The following is a 19,504-nucleotide window of genomic DNA, read 5'->3' as shown; positions in this document are numbered from 1 at the left end:
TTAATATTAATTTGTTCTCGTCCTTGATATACTAGAATATTTGCCACTGGACGTTAAACAAACAATCAAATCAATCAATTAAAGTTGTGGAAAATAAAACCTATTTTTATAGCATGATAATAATTTATCGGGTCAAATCACTCTAGCGTATGAACTATTTACCTACAGTGTATATTGTGCAAAATGTCTTCGTCAAGGAGTTTAAACCTGTTTCATCAGTTTGGGAAAAAGATTATTGGAATTGGAATGAATTATAGGTAATGTGTATTCTTAGTGTAAGATTTATTGCATCACCAGTAACATAACAAATGAAACACCCAGTACTTAAATGCATATCATAAAGAAACCAAATAGTATTTGCTTAGACACGCACTATTGCAACTGTATGGAGCGTCCATTTAAAATTAACCAACACAATAATATGTTCTACTGTAAGTAACATTTTACACAATATACGGATTATCTTTGTGATTTTGCTCACAGGGACATTGTTAGCAAATAAAATTTTGTTGATCAATGTTTTTGTCAATTTTTCGTATTTACTGTCGTTTTGTATTACATTTTAACGATATCAAAAATTTTATTAATCTGCTAACTGAGGCCACGTGACCGAGGCCCTTTAATGAAGAATGCTAATGATTCTCATCATCACACATCGGGGTCGTATTTTGTTTTTTACCATGGTTACGTTCATGATTTTCAGCACAGGTGTATTTGACCCTATTCCTATAAACTTTTATTTCACACCAGCACGACTAAAAGATTACCATCAGTATTGATAGTAAGAAAGTCAGTTTGTAATATTTTCCGCTGGACGTTAAACACCAACCATCCATCTATTTTAGTTATGGTGGCAGCCATATTATATGGTGCAAAGGGTCTTCAGCCATTGATTTAGAAAATCGTAAATCAATCATTAAACCAGAGTGACTGGGACTATTCAAAGGATTTTATAACATTTCATAGAATTTGTTGTACAATTTTCTATTTGTAGCAACAGTGGCGGTCGTGTTAGAAAGCAGCAGTGCTCATCAACATTATTTTAAAAGGAGCTCATATATTATTAGTTACATGGTGTGTTAGTGACCTAATACGATATATATGGGGTCAGTAAATTCCATATGGGGTGAGAGCGAAGCTCGAATCCCCATATGGAATTTACTGACCCCATATATATCGTATAAGGTCACTAGCACACCGTGTAACGAATTTATCTTACCGACTATCTTCCCATGTGGTATTAAGACTAGCGGCCTATGCCTATCAAACATGTCAAAGTGATTTAAAAGACTTCAATACTTACTTTTAACATGTTTAAGAACCTACTTCCATTTGTCTATACAAAAAACAAATGTCAACAATAACAACTTGCTAGCTTTAAATTTGTTTTATGAATGTATTTCAATTGTTTATTACCAGTTTCTTCGTCTATTTAAACCTTTCAGATGTCATTTTTGTTTTAAAAGGGAAGTAACCCCTTACTAACCCTATATGGTTGCTAACCGAATATGGTAACTAACCATGTATTTTTTAGGACACCCTATATGAAATATATATGGTCACCACGTGTAGTCGATTAACCAATCATATCCCCATAAATCTATAGAAGGTAAGATAAAAAATCTGTCAAGGTAATAACGATAAGAAATGCAAGCTCTGGAATATCGTACCAACTGGGAGATATATAGGCTACTTCATATGGAGGCGCTGCATGAATGTTGCTACATAGAAATGGAAATTTCACAGTTGGAAAAAATAATCATCTCTTTTGTAGTAAACTTTGGTTTACAACCGAATTTTTCAGCTATTTTATGTAACATGTTTTTTGTATGTGTGCAAAAAAAAAAGAGAGAAAACAGAGTCAAACAACATTACACGTGTTCTTCAATATACCAAACCAGACGGTATTTTTTCAAATGAACATTATTTCGTCTTACAGTTCGTATAAATTATCGTTTTTGTGTTTATAAGCTAGACGATATTTTGCAAATATTCTATGCACGTTCATGAATAATTAAACAGAAAATCAAATAAATAGGTTCTGGAGATATTTATAGTGCACATGACATCGGTCGATTTACCCTTTCTTTTAAATATCCCTTCGCCGTTTCAGAATCTGAAGCATTCTGGATAATATTTATAAAAGAGTAGACCAAAACAACGTGACTGGTTAAAAACTTCATAAACAATACACCTTATCGCTATTCCCGGCTGACCCGAGAATCTGTCCCGCTTGAACTTTTGACGTCATACAACAATCACTTTTCCATTGTGGCGTCAGATATTTTGTATTGTGACGTCAAAATTTTACGGGAACCTGTGGGATGTCCAGTAATGGCGGACAAATAGCGATAAGGTGTATTGAAATACAACCAATGGCTTGACTTTATTTTCCCTTTGCTGTACGAACAATGACATAATCCATTAGATTCCCAAAACTTTTTAAGGCAAATTGCGAAAAGGACTGATACATTAAGGTTAATTTGGATAAATATGATTTTAGTATATCAATATATTCTTGAAATACATGTAGTAAGATCAAAGATAGTGCCAAGAAGCAAAACAATGCATTGATGAGTTGAATTCAATTTTTACCTGTTTCCCTTAAAGTTAATACCCCCACATGTGATAGAATCATGAGTGCAATTGCAAAAAAAAAAAAAAAAAATCAATTAACTAATAAATGTTAATTGACTACTGCTGTAATGTGTAGCTGCACATTAGCCAAATTGAACGTACCCCTTCCCATTATTTATTCATTTGTAATCATTCTTTAGTTGCACACGTTCGTTCAAAATTCATTCCGTCAAATTATAAGGTGTATATTGTTTTATCTTATTTTTAAAAGAAATACTTCAATTGTTTACAAAGGTCGTCTTAATTTGCTAACCATCGTAGTATAAGTTACAATATAAGTTCAAATTCAGCTTCTTGTTTTATGGAAATTTGATGTTCCCGCTAATTTGATTTTACCTTTTGTTTTAGCAGAAACTGTTTTAAGCAGCAGATAATACTATAATCTTTTCAAATACAAAATTAATTAATTATTTAGAGCCTATTTGCATACATGGAATAATATTACTTTAAAACTATTCAAAACAATTGCACCGAATGTGCCATTAACTTGTTATTAAATGTAGAATTAACGAGGGATTTCCATTGTTTACTACAATTATTGCCATGTTATCGTAAGGACTTACCACCTTTAATGAAACACAAATAAAAGCAACTTAATTTTATAAGAATTTCATTTTAGCTTGGTTTTTTTCGCTGGTAGTATACATTTCCCATTCTTCGACCCTATCTGATCCTTTTACCAATTTTTATTTAATATTAATTTGTTCTCGTCCTTGATATACTAGAATATTTGCCACTGGACGTTAAACAAACAATCAAATCAATCAATTAAAGTTGTGGAAAATAAAACCTATTTTTATAGCATGATAATAATTTATCGGGTCAAATCACTCTAGCGTATGAACTATTTACCTACAGTGTATATTGTGCAAAATGTCTTCGTCAAGGAGTTTAAACCTGTTTCATCAGTTTGGGAAAAAGATTATTGGAATTGGAATGAATTATAGGTAATGTGTATTCTTAGTGTAAGATTTATTGCATCACCAGTAACATAACAAATGAAACACCCAGTACTTAAATGCATATCATAAAGAAACCAAATAGTATTTGCTTAGACACGCACTATTGCAACTGTATGGAGCGTCCATTTAAAATTAACCAACACAATAATATGTTCTACTGTAAGTAACATTTTACACAATATACGGATTATCTTTGTGATTTTGCTCACAGGGACATTGTTAGCAAATAAAATTTTGTTGATCAATGTTTTTGTCAATTTTTCGTATTTACTGTCGTTTTGTATTACATTTTAACGATATCAAAATTTTTATTAATCTGCTAACTGAGGCCACGTGACCGAGGCCCTTTAATGAAGAATGCTAATGATTCTCATCATCACACATCGGGGTCGTATTTTGTTTTTTACCATGGTTACGTTCATGATTTTCAGCACAGGTGTATTTGACCCTATTCCTATAAACTTTTATTTCACACCAGCACGACTAAAAGATTACCATCAGTATTGATAGTAAGAAAGTCAGTTTGTAATATTTTCCGCTGGACGTTAAACACCAACCATCCATCTATTTTAGTTATGGTGGCAGCCATGTTATATGGTGCAAAGGGTCTTCAGCCATTGATTTAGAAAATCGTAAATCAATCATTAAACCAGAGTGACTGGGACTATTCAAAGGATTTTATAACATTTCATAGAAATTGTTGTACAATTTTCTATTTGTAGCAACAGTGGCGGTCGTGTTAGAAAGCAGCAGTGCTAATCAACATTATTTTAAAAGGAGCTCATATATTATTAGTTACATGGTGTGTTAGTGACCTAATACGATATATATGGGGTCAGTAAATTCCATATGGGGTGAGAGCGAAGCTCGAATCCCCATATGGAATTTACTGACCCCATATATATCGTATTAGGTCACTAGCACACCGTGTAACGAATTTATCTTACCGACTATCTTCCCATGTGGTATTAAGACTAGCGGCCTATGCCTATCAAACATGTCAAAGTGATTTAAAAGACTTCAATACTTACTTTTAACATGTTTAAGAACCTACTTCCATTTGTCTATACAAAAAACAAATGTCAACAATAACAACTTGCTAGCTTTAAATTTGTTTTATGAATGTATTTCAATTGTTTATTACCAGTTTCTTCGTCTATTTAAACCTTTCAGATGTCATTTTTGTTTTAAAAGGGAAGTAACCCCTTACTAACCCTATATGGTTGCTAACCGAATATGGTAACTAACCATGTATTTTTTAGGACACCCTATATGAAATATATATGGTCACCACGTGTAGTCGATTAACCAATCATATCCCCATAAATCTATAGAAGGTAAGATAAAAAATCTGTCAAGGTAATAACGATAAGAAATGCAAGCTCTGGAATATCGTACCAACTGGGAGATATATAGGCTACTTCATATGGAGGCGCTGCATGAATGTTGCTACATAGAAATGGAAATTTCACAGTTGGAAAAAATAATCATCTCTTTTGTAGTAAACTTTGGTTTACAACCGAATTTTTCAGCTATTTTATGTAACATGTTTTTTGTATGTGTGCAAAAAAAAAGAGAGAAAACAGAGTCAAACAACATTACACGTGTTCTTCAATATACCAAACCAGACGGTATTTTTTCAAATGAACATAATTTCGTCTTACAGTTCGTATAAATTATCGTTTTTGTGTTTATAAGCTAGACGATATTTTGCAAATATTCTATGCACGTTCATGAATAATTAAACAGAAAATCAAATAAATAGGTTCTGGAGATATTTATAGTGCACATGACATCGGTCGATTTACCCTTTCTTTTAAATATCCCTTCGCCGTTTCAGAATCTGAAGCATTCTGGATAATATTTATAAAAGAGTAGACCAAAACAACGTGACTGGTTAAAAACTTCATAAACAATACACCTTATCGCTATTCCCGGCTGACCCGAGAATCTGTCCCGCTTGAACTTTTGACGTCATACAACAATCACTTTTCCATTGTGGCGTCAGATATTTTGTATTGTGACGTCAAAATTTTACGGGAACCTGTGGGATGTCCAGTAATGGCGGACAAATAGCGATAAGGTGTATTGAAATACAACCAATGGCTTGACTTTATTTTCCCTTTGCTGTACGAACAATGACATAATCCATTAGATTCCCAAAACTTTTTAAGGCAAATTGCGAATAGGACTGATACATTAAGGTTAATTTGGATAAATATGATTTTAGTATATCAATATATTCTTGAAATACATGTAGTAAGATCAAAGATAGTGCCAAGAAGCAAAACAATGCATTGATGAGTTGAATTCAATTTTTACCTGTTTCCCTTAAAGTTAATACCCCCACATGTGATAGAATCATGAGTGCAATTGCAAAAAAAAAAAAAAAAAAATCAATTAACTAATAAATGTTAATTGACTACTGCTGTAATGTGTAGCTGCACATTAGCCAAATTGAACGTACCCCTTCCCATTTAGCATGGGTCTAACTTTTGCATAGAGTTGACCATGTATCTACATTGCTATTCCCTAATTATCATTGGAATGTTATTGGTAAATATAACTAACTAAACAAATGTGGACAACCTTAAAGAACTAGCATACTTAGCAAATTATAAACTTAAAAATTGTAAATAATATATACAGGTTGTTATAGCGTATTTCTAAACCTGTGGATAAATTAATATTGTCTAAAGATGGTTCAAACTGGGACTAGTGCAATGAACATAATATATTAGTCCTATGTACAAAGGTGTCATAGTAATATATTTAATCTAAACATTATATGTCTAGGGAAGTCCGTTTGACTGACTCAGCATGAAACCCACCGGAAAGCTCGATCGATAGACTGACTCCGCATGAAATCCGCAAGAAAGAGGGTCTGACTCAGCACGAAACCCGCCAGAAAGCACGATAGACTGACTCAGAATGAAACCTGCCAGAAAACACGATAGACTGACTCAGCATGAAACCCGCTAGAAAGCACGATAGACTGACTCAGAATGAAACCTTCCAGAAAGCACGATAGACTGACGCAGCATGAAACCCGCTAGAAAGCACGATAGACTGACTCAGAATGAAACCCGCCAGAAAGCACGATAGACTGACTCAGCATGAAACCCGCTAGAAAGCACGATAGACTGACTCAGAATGAAACCTGCCAAAAAACACGACAGACTGACTCAGCATCAAACCTGACAGATAGCACGATAGACTGACTCCACATGAAACCCGCTAGAAAGCACGATAGACTGACTCAACATGAAACCCGCCAGAAAGCACGATAGACTGACTCAGAGTGAAACCTGAAAGATAGTACGATAGACTGACTCAGTATGAAACCTGCCAGAAAGCACGATTGATAGACTGACTCCGCATGAAATCCGCAAGAAAGCGGGTCTGACTCAGCACGAAACCCGCCAGAAAGCACGATAGACTGACTCAACATGAAACCCGTCAGAAAGCACGATAGACTGACTCAACATGAAACCCGCCAGAAAGCACGATAGACTGACTCAGCGTGAAACCTGAAAGATAGCACGATAGACTGACTCCACATGAACCCTGACAGAAAGCACGATAGATTGACTCAGCATGAAACCTGACAGAAAGCACGGTAGACTGACTCAGAATGAAACCCGATAGAAAGCACGATAGACTGACATAGAATGAAACCTGCCAGAAAGCACGATAGACTGACTCAGCATGAAACCTGATAGAAAGCACGATAGACTGACTCAGCATGAATCCTGATAGAGAGCACGATAGATTGACTCAGCATAAAACCCGCCAGAAAGCACGATAGACTGACTCAGCATGAAACCCGCCAGAAAGCAAGATAGATTGACTCAGCACGAAACCCGCCAGAAAGCACGATAAACTGACTCAACATGAAACCTGCCAGAAAGCACGATAGACTGACTCAACATGAAACCCGCCAGAAAGCAAGATAGATTGACTCAGCATGAAACCTGACAGAAAGCACGATAGACTGACTCAGCATGAAACCCGCCAGAAAGCACGATAGACTGACTCAACATACAACCCACCAGAAAGCACGATAGACTGACTCAACATGAAACCCTCCAGAAAGCACGATAGACTGCCTCAACATGAAACCTACCAGAAAGCACGATAGATTGACTTAGCATGAAACCTGCCAGAAGGCACGATAGACTGACTTATCATGAAACCTGCCAGAAAGCACGATAGATTGACTCAGCATGAAACCCGCCAGAAAGCACGATAGACAGACTCAACATGAAACCTGCAAGAAAGCACGATAGACTGACTCAGAATGACACCTGCCAGAAAGCACGATAGACTGACTCAGAATGAAACCTGCCAGAAAGCACGATAGACTGACTCAGCATGAAACCTGCCAGAAAGCACGATAGACCGACTCAGAATAAAACCTGCCAGAAAGCACGATAGACTGACTCAGCATGAAACCCGCCAGAAAGCACGATAGACTGACTCAGCATGAAACCCGCCAGAAAGCACGATATACTGACTCAGAATGAAACCTGCCAGAAAGCACGATAGACTGACTCAGAATGAAACCCACCAGAAAGCACGATATACTGACTCAGCATGAAACCCGCCAGAAAGCACGATAGACTGACTCAACATGAAACCCGCCAGAAAGCAAGATAGATTGACTCAGCATGAAACCTGACAGAAAGCACGATAGACTGACTCAGCATGAAACCCGCCAGAAAGCACGATAGACTGACTCAACATACAACCCACCAGAAAGCACGATAGACTGACTCAACATGAAACCCTCCAGAAAGCACGATAGACTGCCTCAACATGAAACCTACCAGAAAGCACGATAGATTGACTCAGCATGAAACCTGCCAGAAGGCACGATAGACTGACTTATCATGAAACCTGCCAGAAAGCACGATAGATTGACTCAGCATGAAACCCGCCAGAAAGCACGATAGACAGACTCAACATGAAACCTGCCAGAAAGCACGATAGACTGACTCAGAATGAAACCCGCTAGAAAGCACGATAGACTGACTCAACATGAAACTCGCCAGAAAGCACGATAGACTGACTCAGCATGAAACCTGCCAGAAAGCACGATAGACTGACTCAGCATGAAACCCGCCAGACAGCAAGATAGATTGAAACAGCATGAATCCTGACAGAAAGCACGATAAAATGACTCAGCATGAAACCCACCAGAAAGCACGATAGACTGACTCAGCATGAAACCTGCCAGAAAGCACGATAGACTGACTCAGCATGAAACCCACCAGAAAGCACGATAGACTGACTCAGCATGAAACCTGCCAGAAAGCACGATAGACTGACTCAGCATGTAACCCACCAGAAAGCACGATAGACTGACTCAGCATGAAACCCGCCAGAAAGCACGGTAGACTGACTCAGAATGACACCTGCCAGAAAGCACGATAGACTGACTCAGCATGAAACCCGCCAGAAAGCACGATAGACTGACTCAGCATGAAACCCGCCAGAAAGCACGATAGACTGACTCAGAATGAAACCTGTCAGAAAGCACGATAGACTGACTCAGAATGAAACCTGCCAGAAAGCACGATATACTGACTCAGCATGAAACCCGCCAGAAAGCACGATAGACTGACTCAACATGAAACCCGCCAGAAATCACGATAGACTGACTCAGAATGAAACCTGCCAGAAAGCACGATAGACTGACTCAGCATGAAACCCGCCAGAAAGCACGATAGACTGACAACATGAAACCCGCCAGAAAGCACGATAGACTGACTCAGCATGAAACCCGCCAGAAAGCACGATAGACTGACTCAGCATGAAACCCGCCAGAAAGCACGATAGACTGACTCAGAATGAAACCTGCCAGAAAGCAAGATAGACTGACTCAGCATGAAACCTGACAGAAAGCAAGATAGATTGACTCAGCATGAAACCCGCCAGAAAGCACGATAGACTGACTCAGCATGAAACCCGCCACAAAGCACGATAGACTATCTCAGCATGAAACCCGCCAGAAAGCACGATAGACTGACTCAGAATGAAACCTGCCAGAAAGCAAGATAGACTGACTCAGCATGAAACCTGACAGAAAGCAAGATAGATTGACTCAGCATGAAACCCGCCAGAAAGCACGATAGACTGACTCAACATGAAACCTGCCAGAAAGCACGATAGATTGACTCAGCATGAAATCTGCCAGAAAGCACGATAGACTGACTCAGCATAAAACCTGACAGAAAGCACGATAGACTGACTCAGCATGAAACCTGACAGATAGCACGATAGACTGACTCAGCATGAAACCTGAAAGAAAGCACGATAGACGGACTCAGCATGAAACCTGACAGAAAGCACGATAGACTGACTCAGCATGAAACCCGCCAGAAAGCACGATAGACTGACTCAGCATCGAACCTGACAGATAGCACGATAGACTGACTCAGCATAAAACCTGACAGAAAGCACGATAGACTGACTCAGCATGAAACCCGCCAGAAAGCACGATAGATTGACTCAGCATGAAACCTGACAGAAAGCACGATAGACTGAGTCAGCATGAAACCTGCCAGAAAGCACGATAGATTGACTCAGCATGAAATTTGCCAGAAAGCACGATAGACTGACTCAGCATAAAACCTGACAGAAAGCACGATAGACTGACTCAGCATGAAACCTGACAGATAGCACGATAGACTGACTCAGCATGAAACCTGACAGAAAGCACGATAGACTGACTCAGCATGAAACCCGCCAGAAAGCACGATAGACTGACTCAGCATAAAACCTGACAGAAAGCACGATAGACTGACTCAGCATGAAACCCGCCAGAAAGCACGATAGACTGACTCAACATGAAACCCGCCAGAAAGCACGATAAACACAAAACCAGACTGATTGATTTGGATCCTATATTTTGGCTTATATCTCTGAAACTAAAGCATTTAGAGCAAATCTGACACGGGCTCAAATGTTTATCACGTTGACATCTATCTGCCCTGAAATTGTCAGACGAATCAGACAACCCGTTGTTGGGTTGCTGCCCTTGAATTGGTAATTTTAAGGAAATTTTGCAGTTTTTGGTTATTATGTTGAATATTTTTATAGATAGAAGTAAAATGTAAACAGCAATAATGTTCAGCATAGTAAGATCTACAAATAATTCAACATGACCAAAATGGTCAACTGACCTTTTTAGGAGTAAATGCCCTTTATAGTCAATTTTTAACAATTTTTCGTAAATTTTTGTGATCTTTTACAAAAATCTTCTCCTTTGAAACAACTGAGACAAATTTAACGAAACATGGCCATAATCATCATTAGGGTATTTAGTTTTAAAAATGTGTCTGATGACCCCGCCAGCAAACCAACATGGCCGACATGGCTAGAGGTAGAATATAGAGGTAAAATGCAGTTTTTGGCTTCTATCTCTGAAACTAAAGCATTTAGAGCAAATCTGACATGGGTAAAAATGTTCATCAGGTTTAGATCTATCTGTGTTGAAATTTTCAGACGAATCAGACAACCCGTTGTTGGGTTGCTGCCCCTGAATTTGTAAATTTAAGGAAACTTTGCAGTTTTTGGTTATTATCTTAAATATCATTATAGATAGAGATAAACTGTAAACAGCAGTAATGTTCAGCAAAGTACGATCTATACATAAGTTAAATATAACCAAAATTGTAAATTGTCCCCTTAAGGAGGTATTGCCCTTATATTCAATTTTTCGTAATTTTTTGTAATCTTTTACAAAAATCTTCTCCATTTAATGTACTGGGCCAAATAGAATTAAACTTAGCCACAATTTTCAATAGCGTATTCTGATTAAAAAATATATCCGATGACCCTGTCATCTAACCAACATGACCGCCATGGCTAAAAATAGAACATAGGGGTTAACTACAGAAGTCTAAGGGGAAATTGTAAAAAAACAATTTCAAATGGTCACAACTTGAAAACTAATTTGAATAATGATAAGGGCCGGGTCTTCAGTATCTATTGTAAGACCACAATGGGATGACCTGCTTTTAATTAAACCAAACTTGGCCTCAATCATTATTAGGGTATCTAATACTATTAATTATGATTTTAACCTTTCCACATGATTTCGAAAACAACAGTAGATACAGATGAGCGACACAGGCTCTTGGGAGCCTCTAGTTTTATTTATATACAGTATATAGTCACTAAATATTTTTTCTGTGGCATCATGCATGAGGGTCTGGATGTTGGGTCGTTCATTTCTGTATTCATTATTTTTTAGGCAAATTTTTCTCTAAACTTTATTTTTTTGGTCCATATTTCTGTAGTATTGGTCCATTATTCTATATTCTGTAACCCCTATCCAACCCTCATACATTTGACATGACAATGATTTATTAAGAAAACTTTCAGATTTAAAAAAAAATTTTTTTTGGATTGCTCCTCTTGTTATGGGTTGTTTTAATATTTTAGGAATGTTGCAAAAGAATTGGGAGCACCGATTCCGAATAAACCACTGGTCTTTCTTAAGCCTACAACAACATATATTACAGAGGGACAAGATATACGGGTAAATTTATTTTAAAACCAAACATATATGTAAAATAATGTTATAAATAAGAGGCAAATACATGGGAAGTAAAATACATGCAGTCTTGCATACCAACCTGGTGTTTGCTTAAAATATATGTATACTTACATTTTCAGGTCTATATACCAAACCGTTATATTCCAAACTTCAATTTCAAATACATATCACAATTTATCAAGAAATTACTAGTAGGTAAAAGATAACTTGTTTTGCAAGCATAATTATCTGAAAAATTCCAACGTAAAGGCATAATAAGACCGCAGCATCTGTATCGATACGATAGGTATGCAAGCATGGAGAATTATAAATGCAAGTAAATTGATAAAATTGAGTTCAACGAACACTAGATTTTTTTTAGATTTACAATAATTTCAGCGTTCGATGAAAATAAAAATGTTGTTTTCATTACATATTTATCTTTATGCGTAGGCAGTAAGCTAATGATCCAAATAGAATTGATCAATTATTACAGCGAATTTGCATTTATAATTTTAATGAGAACGAATGTCGTGCAAATTTAACCATTTCCCGTTTTTAACCATTCTGTTTTTGTATGTTTTTCTATATTTTCTGCTTTTGATTTTTATGCCTTTTTATTTTTTAGTTTCCACCAAACTGCAAAGAAATGTTGTATGAAATAGAATTTGGCGTGGTGATTGGAAAGAGAGGATTTAACATCTCACGATCAGAGGCTGATTCCTATATAGGTGGCTACTGTGTCACACTAGATATGACATCGAAAGACCATTGGTTGGAAGCTAATAAAAACGGTCATCCATGGGCATTGTCGAAGGCTTTTGATACATCAACTCCGATTGGAAGATTTATAGAGAAATCCAAAGTTTCTGATCCAACAAATGTTCAGCTTTGGCTGAATCTTAACGGAAAACAACGAATGAACGAGAATACGGGAGATATGATTTTCCCTGTTGACTATCTGCTAGAATATATAACTCAGTACATGTCTGTTGAGGAAGGAGATCTCATCATTACTGGAACCCCTCCAGGGTTTGATACAGTCCATAAGGGCGATGTTATCGAAGCAGGATTTAAAAACATAGATAGTATTAAATTTCATGTGTGTAAAAATTAAATGATGTGCGTTTTGCTATAGATGTTTCAACAATCTATATATTTCTTATTAAAAACATTGTCAACTTGTTAATTCCAGATATAAATAAATATTGGTGTTCCCCTTTAGAGTAATTAAAAAACAAACACATCTATAACGAATTACAGATGGTTTGAAGGGTGCTTTATACCAGCTTATGACATTATGAACGACGAGCGGGCAGGTGAGATAAGTGTGCTCCTTCTGAGTTAACCAAGCCCTAAGGTCCATTTGGTGGGTTCCTTCTGAGCTAACCTAGCCCTGAGGTCCATTTGGTGTTCCTTCTGATCTAACCTAGCCCTAAGGTCCAATTTGTGTTCCTTCTGAGCTAATCTAACCCGTCCATTTGATGTGTTCCTTCTGAGCTTACCTTGCCCGAAGGTCCATTTTTGGTGTTCCCTTTGAACTAACATAGCCCTAAGGTCCGTTTGGTATTCCTGTTGAGTTAACCTAGCCCTAAGGTCCATTTGGTGTTCCTTCTGAGCTAACCTAGCCCTAAGGTCCATTGGGCTTGTGTTCCTTCCGAGCTAACCTAGCCCTAAGGGCCAATCTTCTGAGTTAACCTAGCCCGAAGGTCCATTTAGTGTTCCTTCTGAGCTTACCTAGCCTTAAGGTCCGTTTGGGCTTGTGTTCCTTCTGAGCTAACCTAGCCCTAAAACATTTGTTGTTCCTTCTGAGTTAACCTAGCCCTAAGGTCAATTTGGGCTTGTGCAATCATTATGTGTACTGTTAATGTTGGTTTCAGATGAGAATACAGATGATTTAAAAAACAATTACGTAATTTAATTTTTTTTCTCTGAAACCACAGTGAATCCACTATGCCCAATGTATTACATGCATTATGAATGGCATATTTGATTAGTACATAACTGTCCAAACCGTCTCGTGTTCGCCGAAGTGCTAGAGAGCCCTCTGGTTCAATACCCGACCTGGTCAGATGAAAAACTAAAAAAAAAATGATATTTGCTACTTCTCCGCTAAACATGCGGCACTTAGGAGCAAGAACAGATTGATCGGCTCACTGGAATTAGAATAAAAAGTCTTCCTGCGGACTGTTACATTGTGAACTAACATGTTAAAATTGGAGCTCAGTGTGTCAGTCTAGTACAAAGCAGGTTTCAGTGTCAAGTATAGTACAAAACAGGTTTTCAGTGTGTAAGTCTTGTACAAACCAGGTTTCAGTGTGTGTCTATTACAAAACAGGTTTCAGTGTCAGTCTTAGTACAAAACAGGTTGATTGTGGACACATGTTGCATTATTGATGCCTGTCGTAATAAAGGACTGCGTTTTGTGAGAAAAATTTGGTTGATTATTTAGGGAATCACTGAAGCATGACTGGAGTGGGGCCCCCCTTATGAAAATTTCTAGATCCGCCACTTAGAAGTCTGCATACTTTATTACATTATAATAGTTTGTGTCCATGTGTCGGGACACAAAATGCACGCTAACTTAATTTTGCAACGGAACCTTGCCACTAATGAGTATCACATAAACTTGAGATTTTTAAAGATCATGTTCTATAAGCATAAAACTGGTATTATGTTTACACCACCAAGGAGGAGATATGATAAGAGCCATTATTTGACCCCTGAAATTGTAAAAATAGTAAAAGTATTCTGTTGTGTGGTTTCAGAGGAGTTGCGATGACAAACTTTTGCAGTAGTGTATTTAGGCCAAAGTTCTAATTTCAAAGGGGCATGACTTCTAGAAAAAAAGTAGTATCATAATTTCTTGTCTATATGCACATCTACATAGTAGGTCCTTATTACCTACAAAGTTTCAGGAAATTATGTTGTGTGGTTTCAGAGGAGTTGACGGGTCAAAAACATTATACCCTGCGGAACTTTGTTCCCTGGGGTATTAGTAAAACAATGATACTATCTGATTTTCAAATTCAAAGGGCAAAGAAGTGGTCTGATCATACCTTCTCCTTTAGTCCTCATGAAAAAACCCAATTTTTTTGTAAATGTTTAATGAAATTTTGACATGGTGTATGATAAACTACATATATATCTCAACACATAATGATTATTCACAATCATGGCAATCTGATTTATTATAAATCAAAAAGAAAAGATAAGTATCCTCATTTAATGAAATACTTTTATAAGTCAATGTATCTTCACATTTCACAGTCATTTATGATTAAAAATTTGAATGATAGCGTTTCATCTGCAATGACATTTAAAAAATAAGAACAACTGAATATTTAGAAATCTATTACAGTAGACTCCACCTAATCGGATATCGGCTAAACGAATATATCGGCTATTGTAATATTATTTCAAAACACCAAACCCTTCCCTATATGTTTAATGTTAATTTTATCGTGTAATCGAATATCGGATATAAGAATATATCGGCAAATCGGATAAGAATATTCAGGTCATTTTGTTCAAAACCATGCACAATCGGATATTTTCAATGTTTTTCTGACAGGAAATGGAACCGGAAGTTACGAATTTACAATCTTGCAGACAAGAAGATTTTGTTTTTACTAAATAAAAGGAACTATTTCTTAATAAATTGTTGTCTTTAATCATTGTCTTCCTTTGTCATGTGAATTAGATGCCCTTTTACTTCAAATGGTTTGAATTTATTTATAAAATATGCAAGACTCAGTTGACAAGTTGACGTTGCTGTTTGGAGAATTTTGATTAAACTCTAAATGTTCACAGAATCAGAAATATAATCTAAACTGAATGTACCTCCTTCTGAATAATTTATTGCAATATAAATATAAATCCCTTTTGACAAGAGAAATCTGACTTTTGTCAGATATATTTTTTTCACATGTGCAAAAGTAACCACATGTCATGGACGCCATTTTGGATGTTTATAAATTTGTGAGGAAGCCTCTAGAACTATGACCTAAATATAAATAGTCTTCAGAAAACGTAAACTTTATGCAATAATATTTTATCAATCATGATTATTTTCATAAATTTAAATTTGATTATTTAAAGAAATAAAATTATAACAAATACGATTTTAGTTTGGAGATTCTACACAGACATGCTTAGATCTATTTATAGCCAAATTAGTTTACATGTGTGATAATGTAAATAATGGATATTAATTTGCTTACAAAACAAATAAAGACAAACTATGGATGGTAGATAATAATTCACATAAATATTTCAGGACATTTGATTTATTTTAATAAATAAAGGATTTATAAACTGCAAACAAATTTAATCATTACATAATCAGCTGATAATTTTTTACACAAACATCGTGGTGATGTTACTGATAAAAATCACTCCATCAATCCTCCAGCCCTTTCACATATTTAGCAATTGTCAGGGTTAATAACATCTCAGGATTATATCTACTCATTATTGCAGAATATTCAATGAATATACATTCATCGTCTAATTGAATATATCGGGTAATCGGATATTTTTAGCTGACATTTTGGGTATCCGATTTGCCGGAGTCTACTGTACTATTCTTGAAAGATTATTTTTCTGAATTTGGCGGACTGTTTAAGTTCACAAGCTCACTAATAAGAAAAAGATAAAACTACAAAAAAATCTGCATTAACTGAATTTCAAAACAAAATGATAACCAGCATATAGGTTTATGCTTAGTAGGTATACATTTTGTAGGCATCAGACTTGTCATACCATAAAGTACAGGAAAATCATCATGGTCTAAAGGACAATTTTTTTATTTGTGTGTTGTAATATCTATACAAAATTCATTAATTATGATATTTTATACAACAGATTTAAATAGGTATCTTTCTTGTTTTTCTGACTATACAAAACTGAGTTGAAAAACAGGGAAATAAAAGTGCTACAGAGGTTTGCTAGCGAATGAAAATGTCATTTTTGAAACATAACAATTTGTACTAATATCCTGGCATTTACATGGTCATATAAAGTACAATATCATTTACATCTAGAAACTCCTCCAAGACCACATCAAACTATGTAATAATTAACATGGTCATATACAGTACAATATCCTTTACATCTAGAAACTCCTCCAAGACCACATCAAACTATGTTATAATTAACATGGTTACATACAGTACAATATCCTTTACATCTAGAAACTCCTCCAAGACCACATCAAACTATGTAATAATTAACATGGTCATATACAGTACAATATCCTTTACATCTAGAAACTCCTCCAAGACCACATCAAACTATGTAATAATTAACATGGTCACATACAGTACAATATCCTTTACATCTAGAAACTCCTCCAAGACCACACCAAACTATGTAATAATTAACACACACACACACACACTACTTCTACTTAATACATTCTATACACAGACAATTATACAATTCATGCATTTACTTCTAATCTATAGTTTTGTTCTTCAAACTCATTCTTATGTCAATAATTTAAATATTAAATAAAAACCAAAGTGACTTGGCTAACAAAGAAACAGTACATATTACTGTAAATAGAAGTTGTTCCTACAGCCAATGATATATCAGTACATATTACAGTAAATAGAAACTGTTCCTATAGCCAATGATATAACAAGGCTAGTGATATATAGCCCCTTAGGTTATTGATGAGACCCCTTACAAATAAAGAGATCTTTGTTTCAGTGAGTTCTATACATGACCATAAAGACTATACAAACCAAATAAATATTACCAGATATAATGAATAGAATATTAATACACAATGTTCTATATTCACTAACATTTTGAGTGTTTTAGTATGAGTCCTTTGACTGGAGGTTAAATTGTTATAATAAAATGTTATTGCTGCTCTCGTGTTAATTGTTTATTAATGTTGGTAGATTTTTTGGTGACATCTTATTGGTCTGTTGTCCCTATGTAAAATATTAAGTTTGTGTTGATTGATTTCAGTTTAATAATTTGCAGTACTATTCACTGATGTTTTGGTTGATTCCTAGTCCTCATGGCATAGGGAGATGGTTTAATAGACTGTTGTCCTTGTGGAGTCTGCACCACTGTGGTAACAATTCCTTGAGCTACCGGTGACGGTGGAGGCAGTGCTGCAGCTGCTGCTAGAGCTGCCTGTGAAGTGACAGTACCAGTCTGTACCGTTGTTTGTGAAACTGGTACCTGTTGCTGAATTAATGTTACATTAGGGGGAGGGGTTTGAATAGCTGGGGTAACAGTCAATGTCAATGGTGATGATGTGTTAGACGCTACAGTGCCTGTTGATGGCTGAGATGTGGAATGAACATGAATCGTTGCTGGCTGCTGTACTGAGCCACTAGGTGTCACTTGAATCTGTTGAACAGGTTGTGCCACTATTGAAGCCTGTGATAAAGTTGCTACCCTAGCTTGATGAGTTGCCACTGGATGAACTTGAACAGTGTTGCCACTAACATTACCGACTGTTGCCACTGTTACAGACTTGGCGACTTGTTGAGAGGGATGAGCCATGCTGATTGTTGCTACAGGTATCTGTGTTGGTGCACTGGCAGCCACTGTCACATGACTGATTACAGGCGAAGCAGCTGATATGGTATGTATCTGTGAAGTTGGTATGGTACCTTGGGATGAGGTCAGAACTTTAGTTACGATCTGGCCAGAGGGCTGACTTTGAGTGACCGTGGCAATGATTGTCGGCTGAGATGTTATTATCATTCCTTGATGAGGTTTGTTTGTACTCATAATTTGCTGCAGCTGATAGGTCAGAGGTCGACCGGAGGCACTTTGAGGTTGAGGTATGATCTGAACTGTATTGAGAGGTATCTGGGTCTTCCCCATTTGCTGGGTAATGGCTGAAAATTAAAGAAGAAATACAAATGTTTTCATCAAAAACATCAATTGATACACTTTCATAAATTTCAAAATCACTAACAAATTGTAGGTTTGTATTCTGTTGGGTAATAACACTTGTGGATTAAATGTACAATTTAAAATTTGGACAAGCCATATTACAAATCAATCATATAAAAGTCAGTTTTGTTCTTAAAAAAATTGTGGCTTTTGTGAGAAAGGAATCAAATCCATGAAAAATAATGGATGGGGAATGATTGTTTAAAGTACAAAGTATAAGTATAACAATATTAGAATTATCTTTTAATGATTATAATATAGAGAGGTAAACAAAAATACAGATGAAATCTCGACAGATAACAAATCCATACAATTCATTTAATACAGCAGTTAGTAGTGGAATCAATCTATAAGATATGATCACATAGTGTATAGTATGTAACATTTGATTTTAAACTAATTACACTATACAAGAGTGCACACGCTGAAATGT

The 19,504-nt window shown here is 36.1% G+C and overlaps 2 protein-coding genes across 5 annotated transcripts in view; one reads left to right on the top strand and one right to left on the bottom strand.

The window, feature by feature from the left end:
• The first annotated feature begins 133 nt into the window (after window positions 1-133).
• LOC127711213 (fumarylacetoacetate hydrolase domain-containing protein 1-like) lies at window positions 134-13,333 on the top strand. 2 transcript variants are annotated; one of them, XM_052217183.1, is made up of 3 exons: window positions 134-257; window positions 12,051-12,147; window positions 12,773-13,333. In XM_052217183.1, exons 1-3 carry the CDS (start codon window positions 184-186, stop codon window positions 13,259-13,261), a joined length of 660 nt encoding a protein of 219 aa, XP_052073143.1. In that variant the 5' UTR covers window positions 134-183; the 3' UTR covers window positions 13,262-13,333. The 2 variants fall into 2 exon arrangements, with proteins under 2 accessions (XP_052073143.1, XP_052073141.1); XM_052217181.1 differs by lacking the exon at window positions 134-257 and adding an exon at window positions 3,460-3,584.
• A 4,716-nt stretch (window positions 13,334-18,049) lies between these two features.
• Window positions 18,050-19,504, bottom strand: part of LOC127711755 (helicase domino-like) — a 110,499-nt gene continuing 109,044 nt past the window's right edge. For all 3 annotated transcript variants that reach the window (XM_052217866.1, XM_052217867.1, XM_052217868.1), the window contains one exon: window positions 18,050-19,013. In XM_052217866.1, the coding sequence (XP_052073826.1) occupies window positions 18,148-19,013 (866 nt within the window). In that variant the 3' untranslated portion in view covers window positions 18,050-18,147. The remainder of the gene's footprint in view (window positions 19,014-19,504) is intronic.

Source organism: Mytilus californianus, unplaced genomic scaffold (assembly GCF_021869535.1).
Source record: "Mytilus californianus isolate M0D057914Y unplaced genomic scaffold, xbMytCali1.0.p SCAF_8, whole genome shotgun sequence".
In the NCBI taxonomy this organism is placed as follows: Eukaryota; Metazoa; Mollusca; class Bivalvia; order Mytilida; family Mytilidae; genus Mytilus; species Mytilus californianus.
Note: the sequence above shows the minus strand (reverse complement) of the source record. Positions and strands in the feature narration are given on the sequence as shown.

Coding starts and splice junctions, on each gene's coding strand:
- LOC127711213 (XM_052217183.1), top strand. CDS start 184: ATGTCTTCGTCAAGGAGTTTAAACCTGTTTCATCAGTTTGGGAAAAAG. Junction 258..12,050: donor GGAATTGGAATGAATTATAG/GTAATGTGTATT, acceptor TTAATATTTTAG/GAATGTTGCAAAAGAATTGG. Junction 12,148..12,772: donor CAGAGGGACAAGATATACGG/GTAAATTTATTT, acceptor TTTATTTTTTAG/TTTCCACCAAACTGCAAAGA.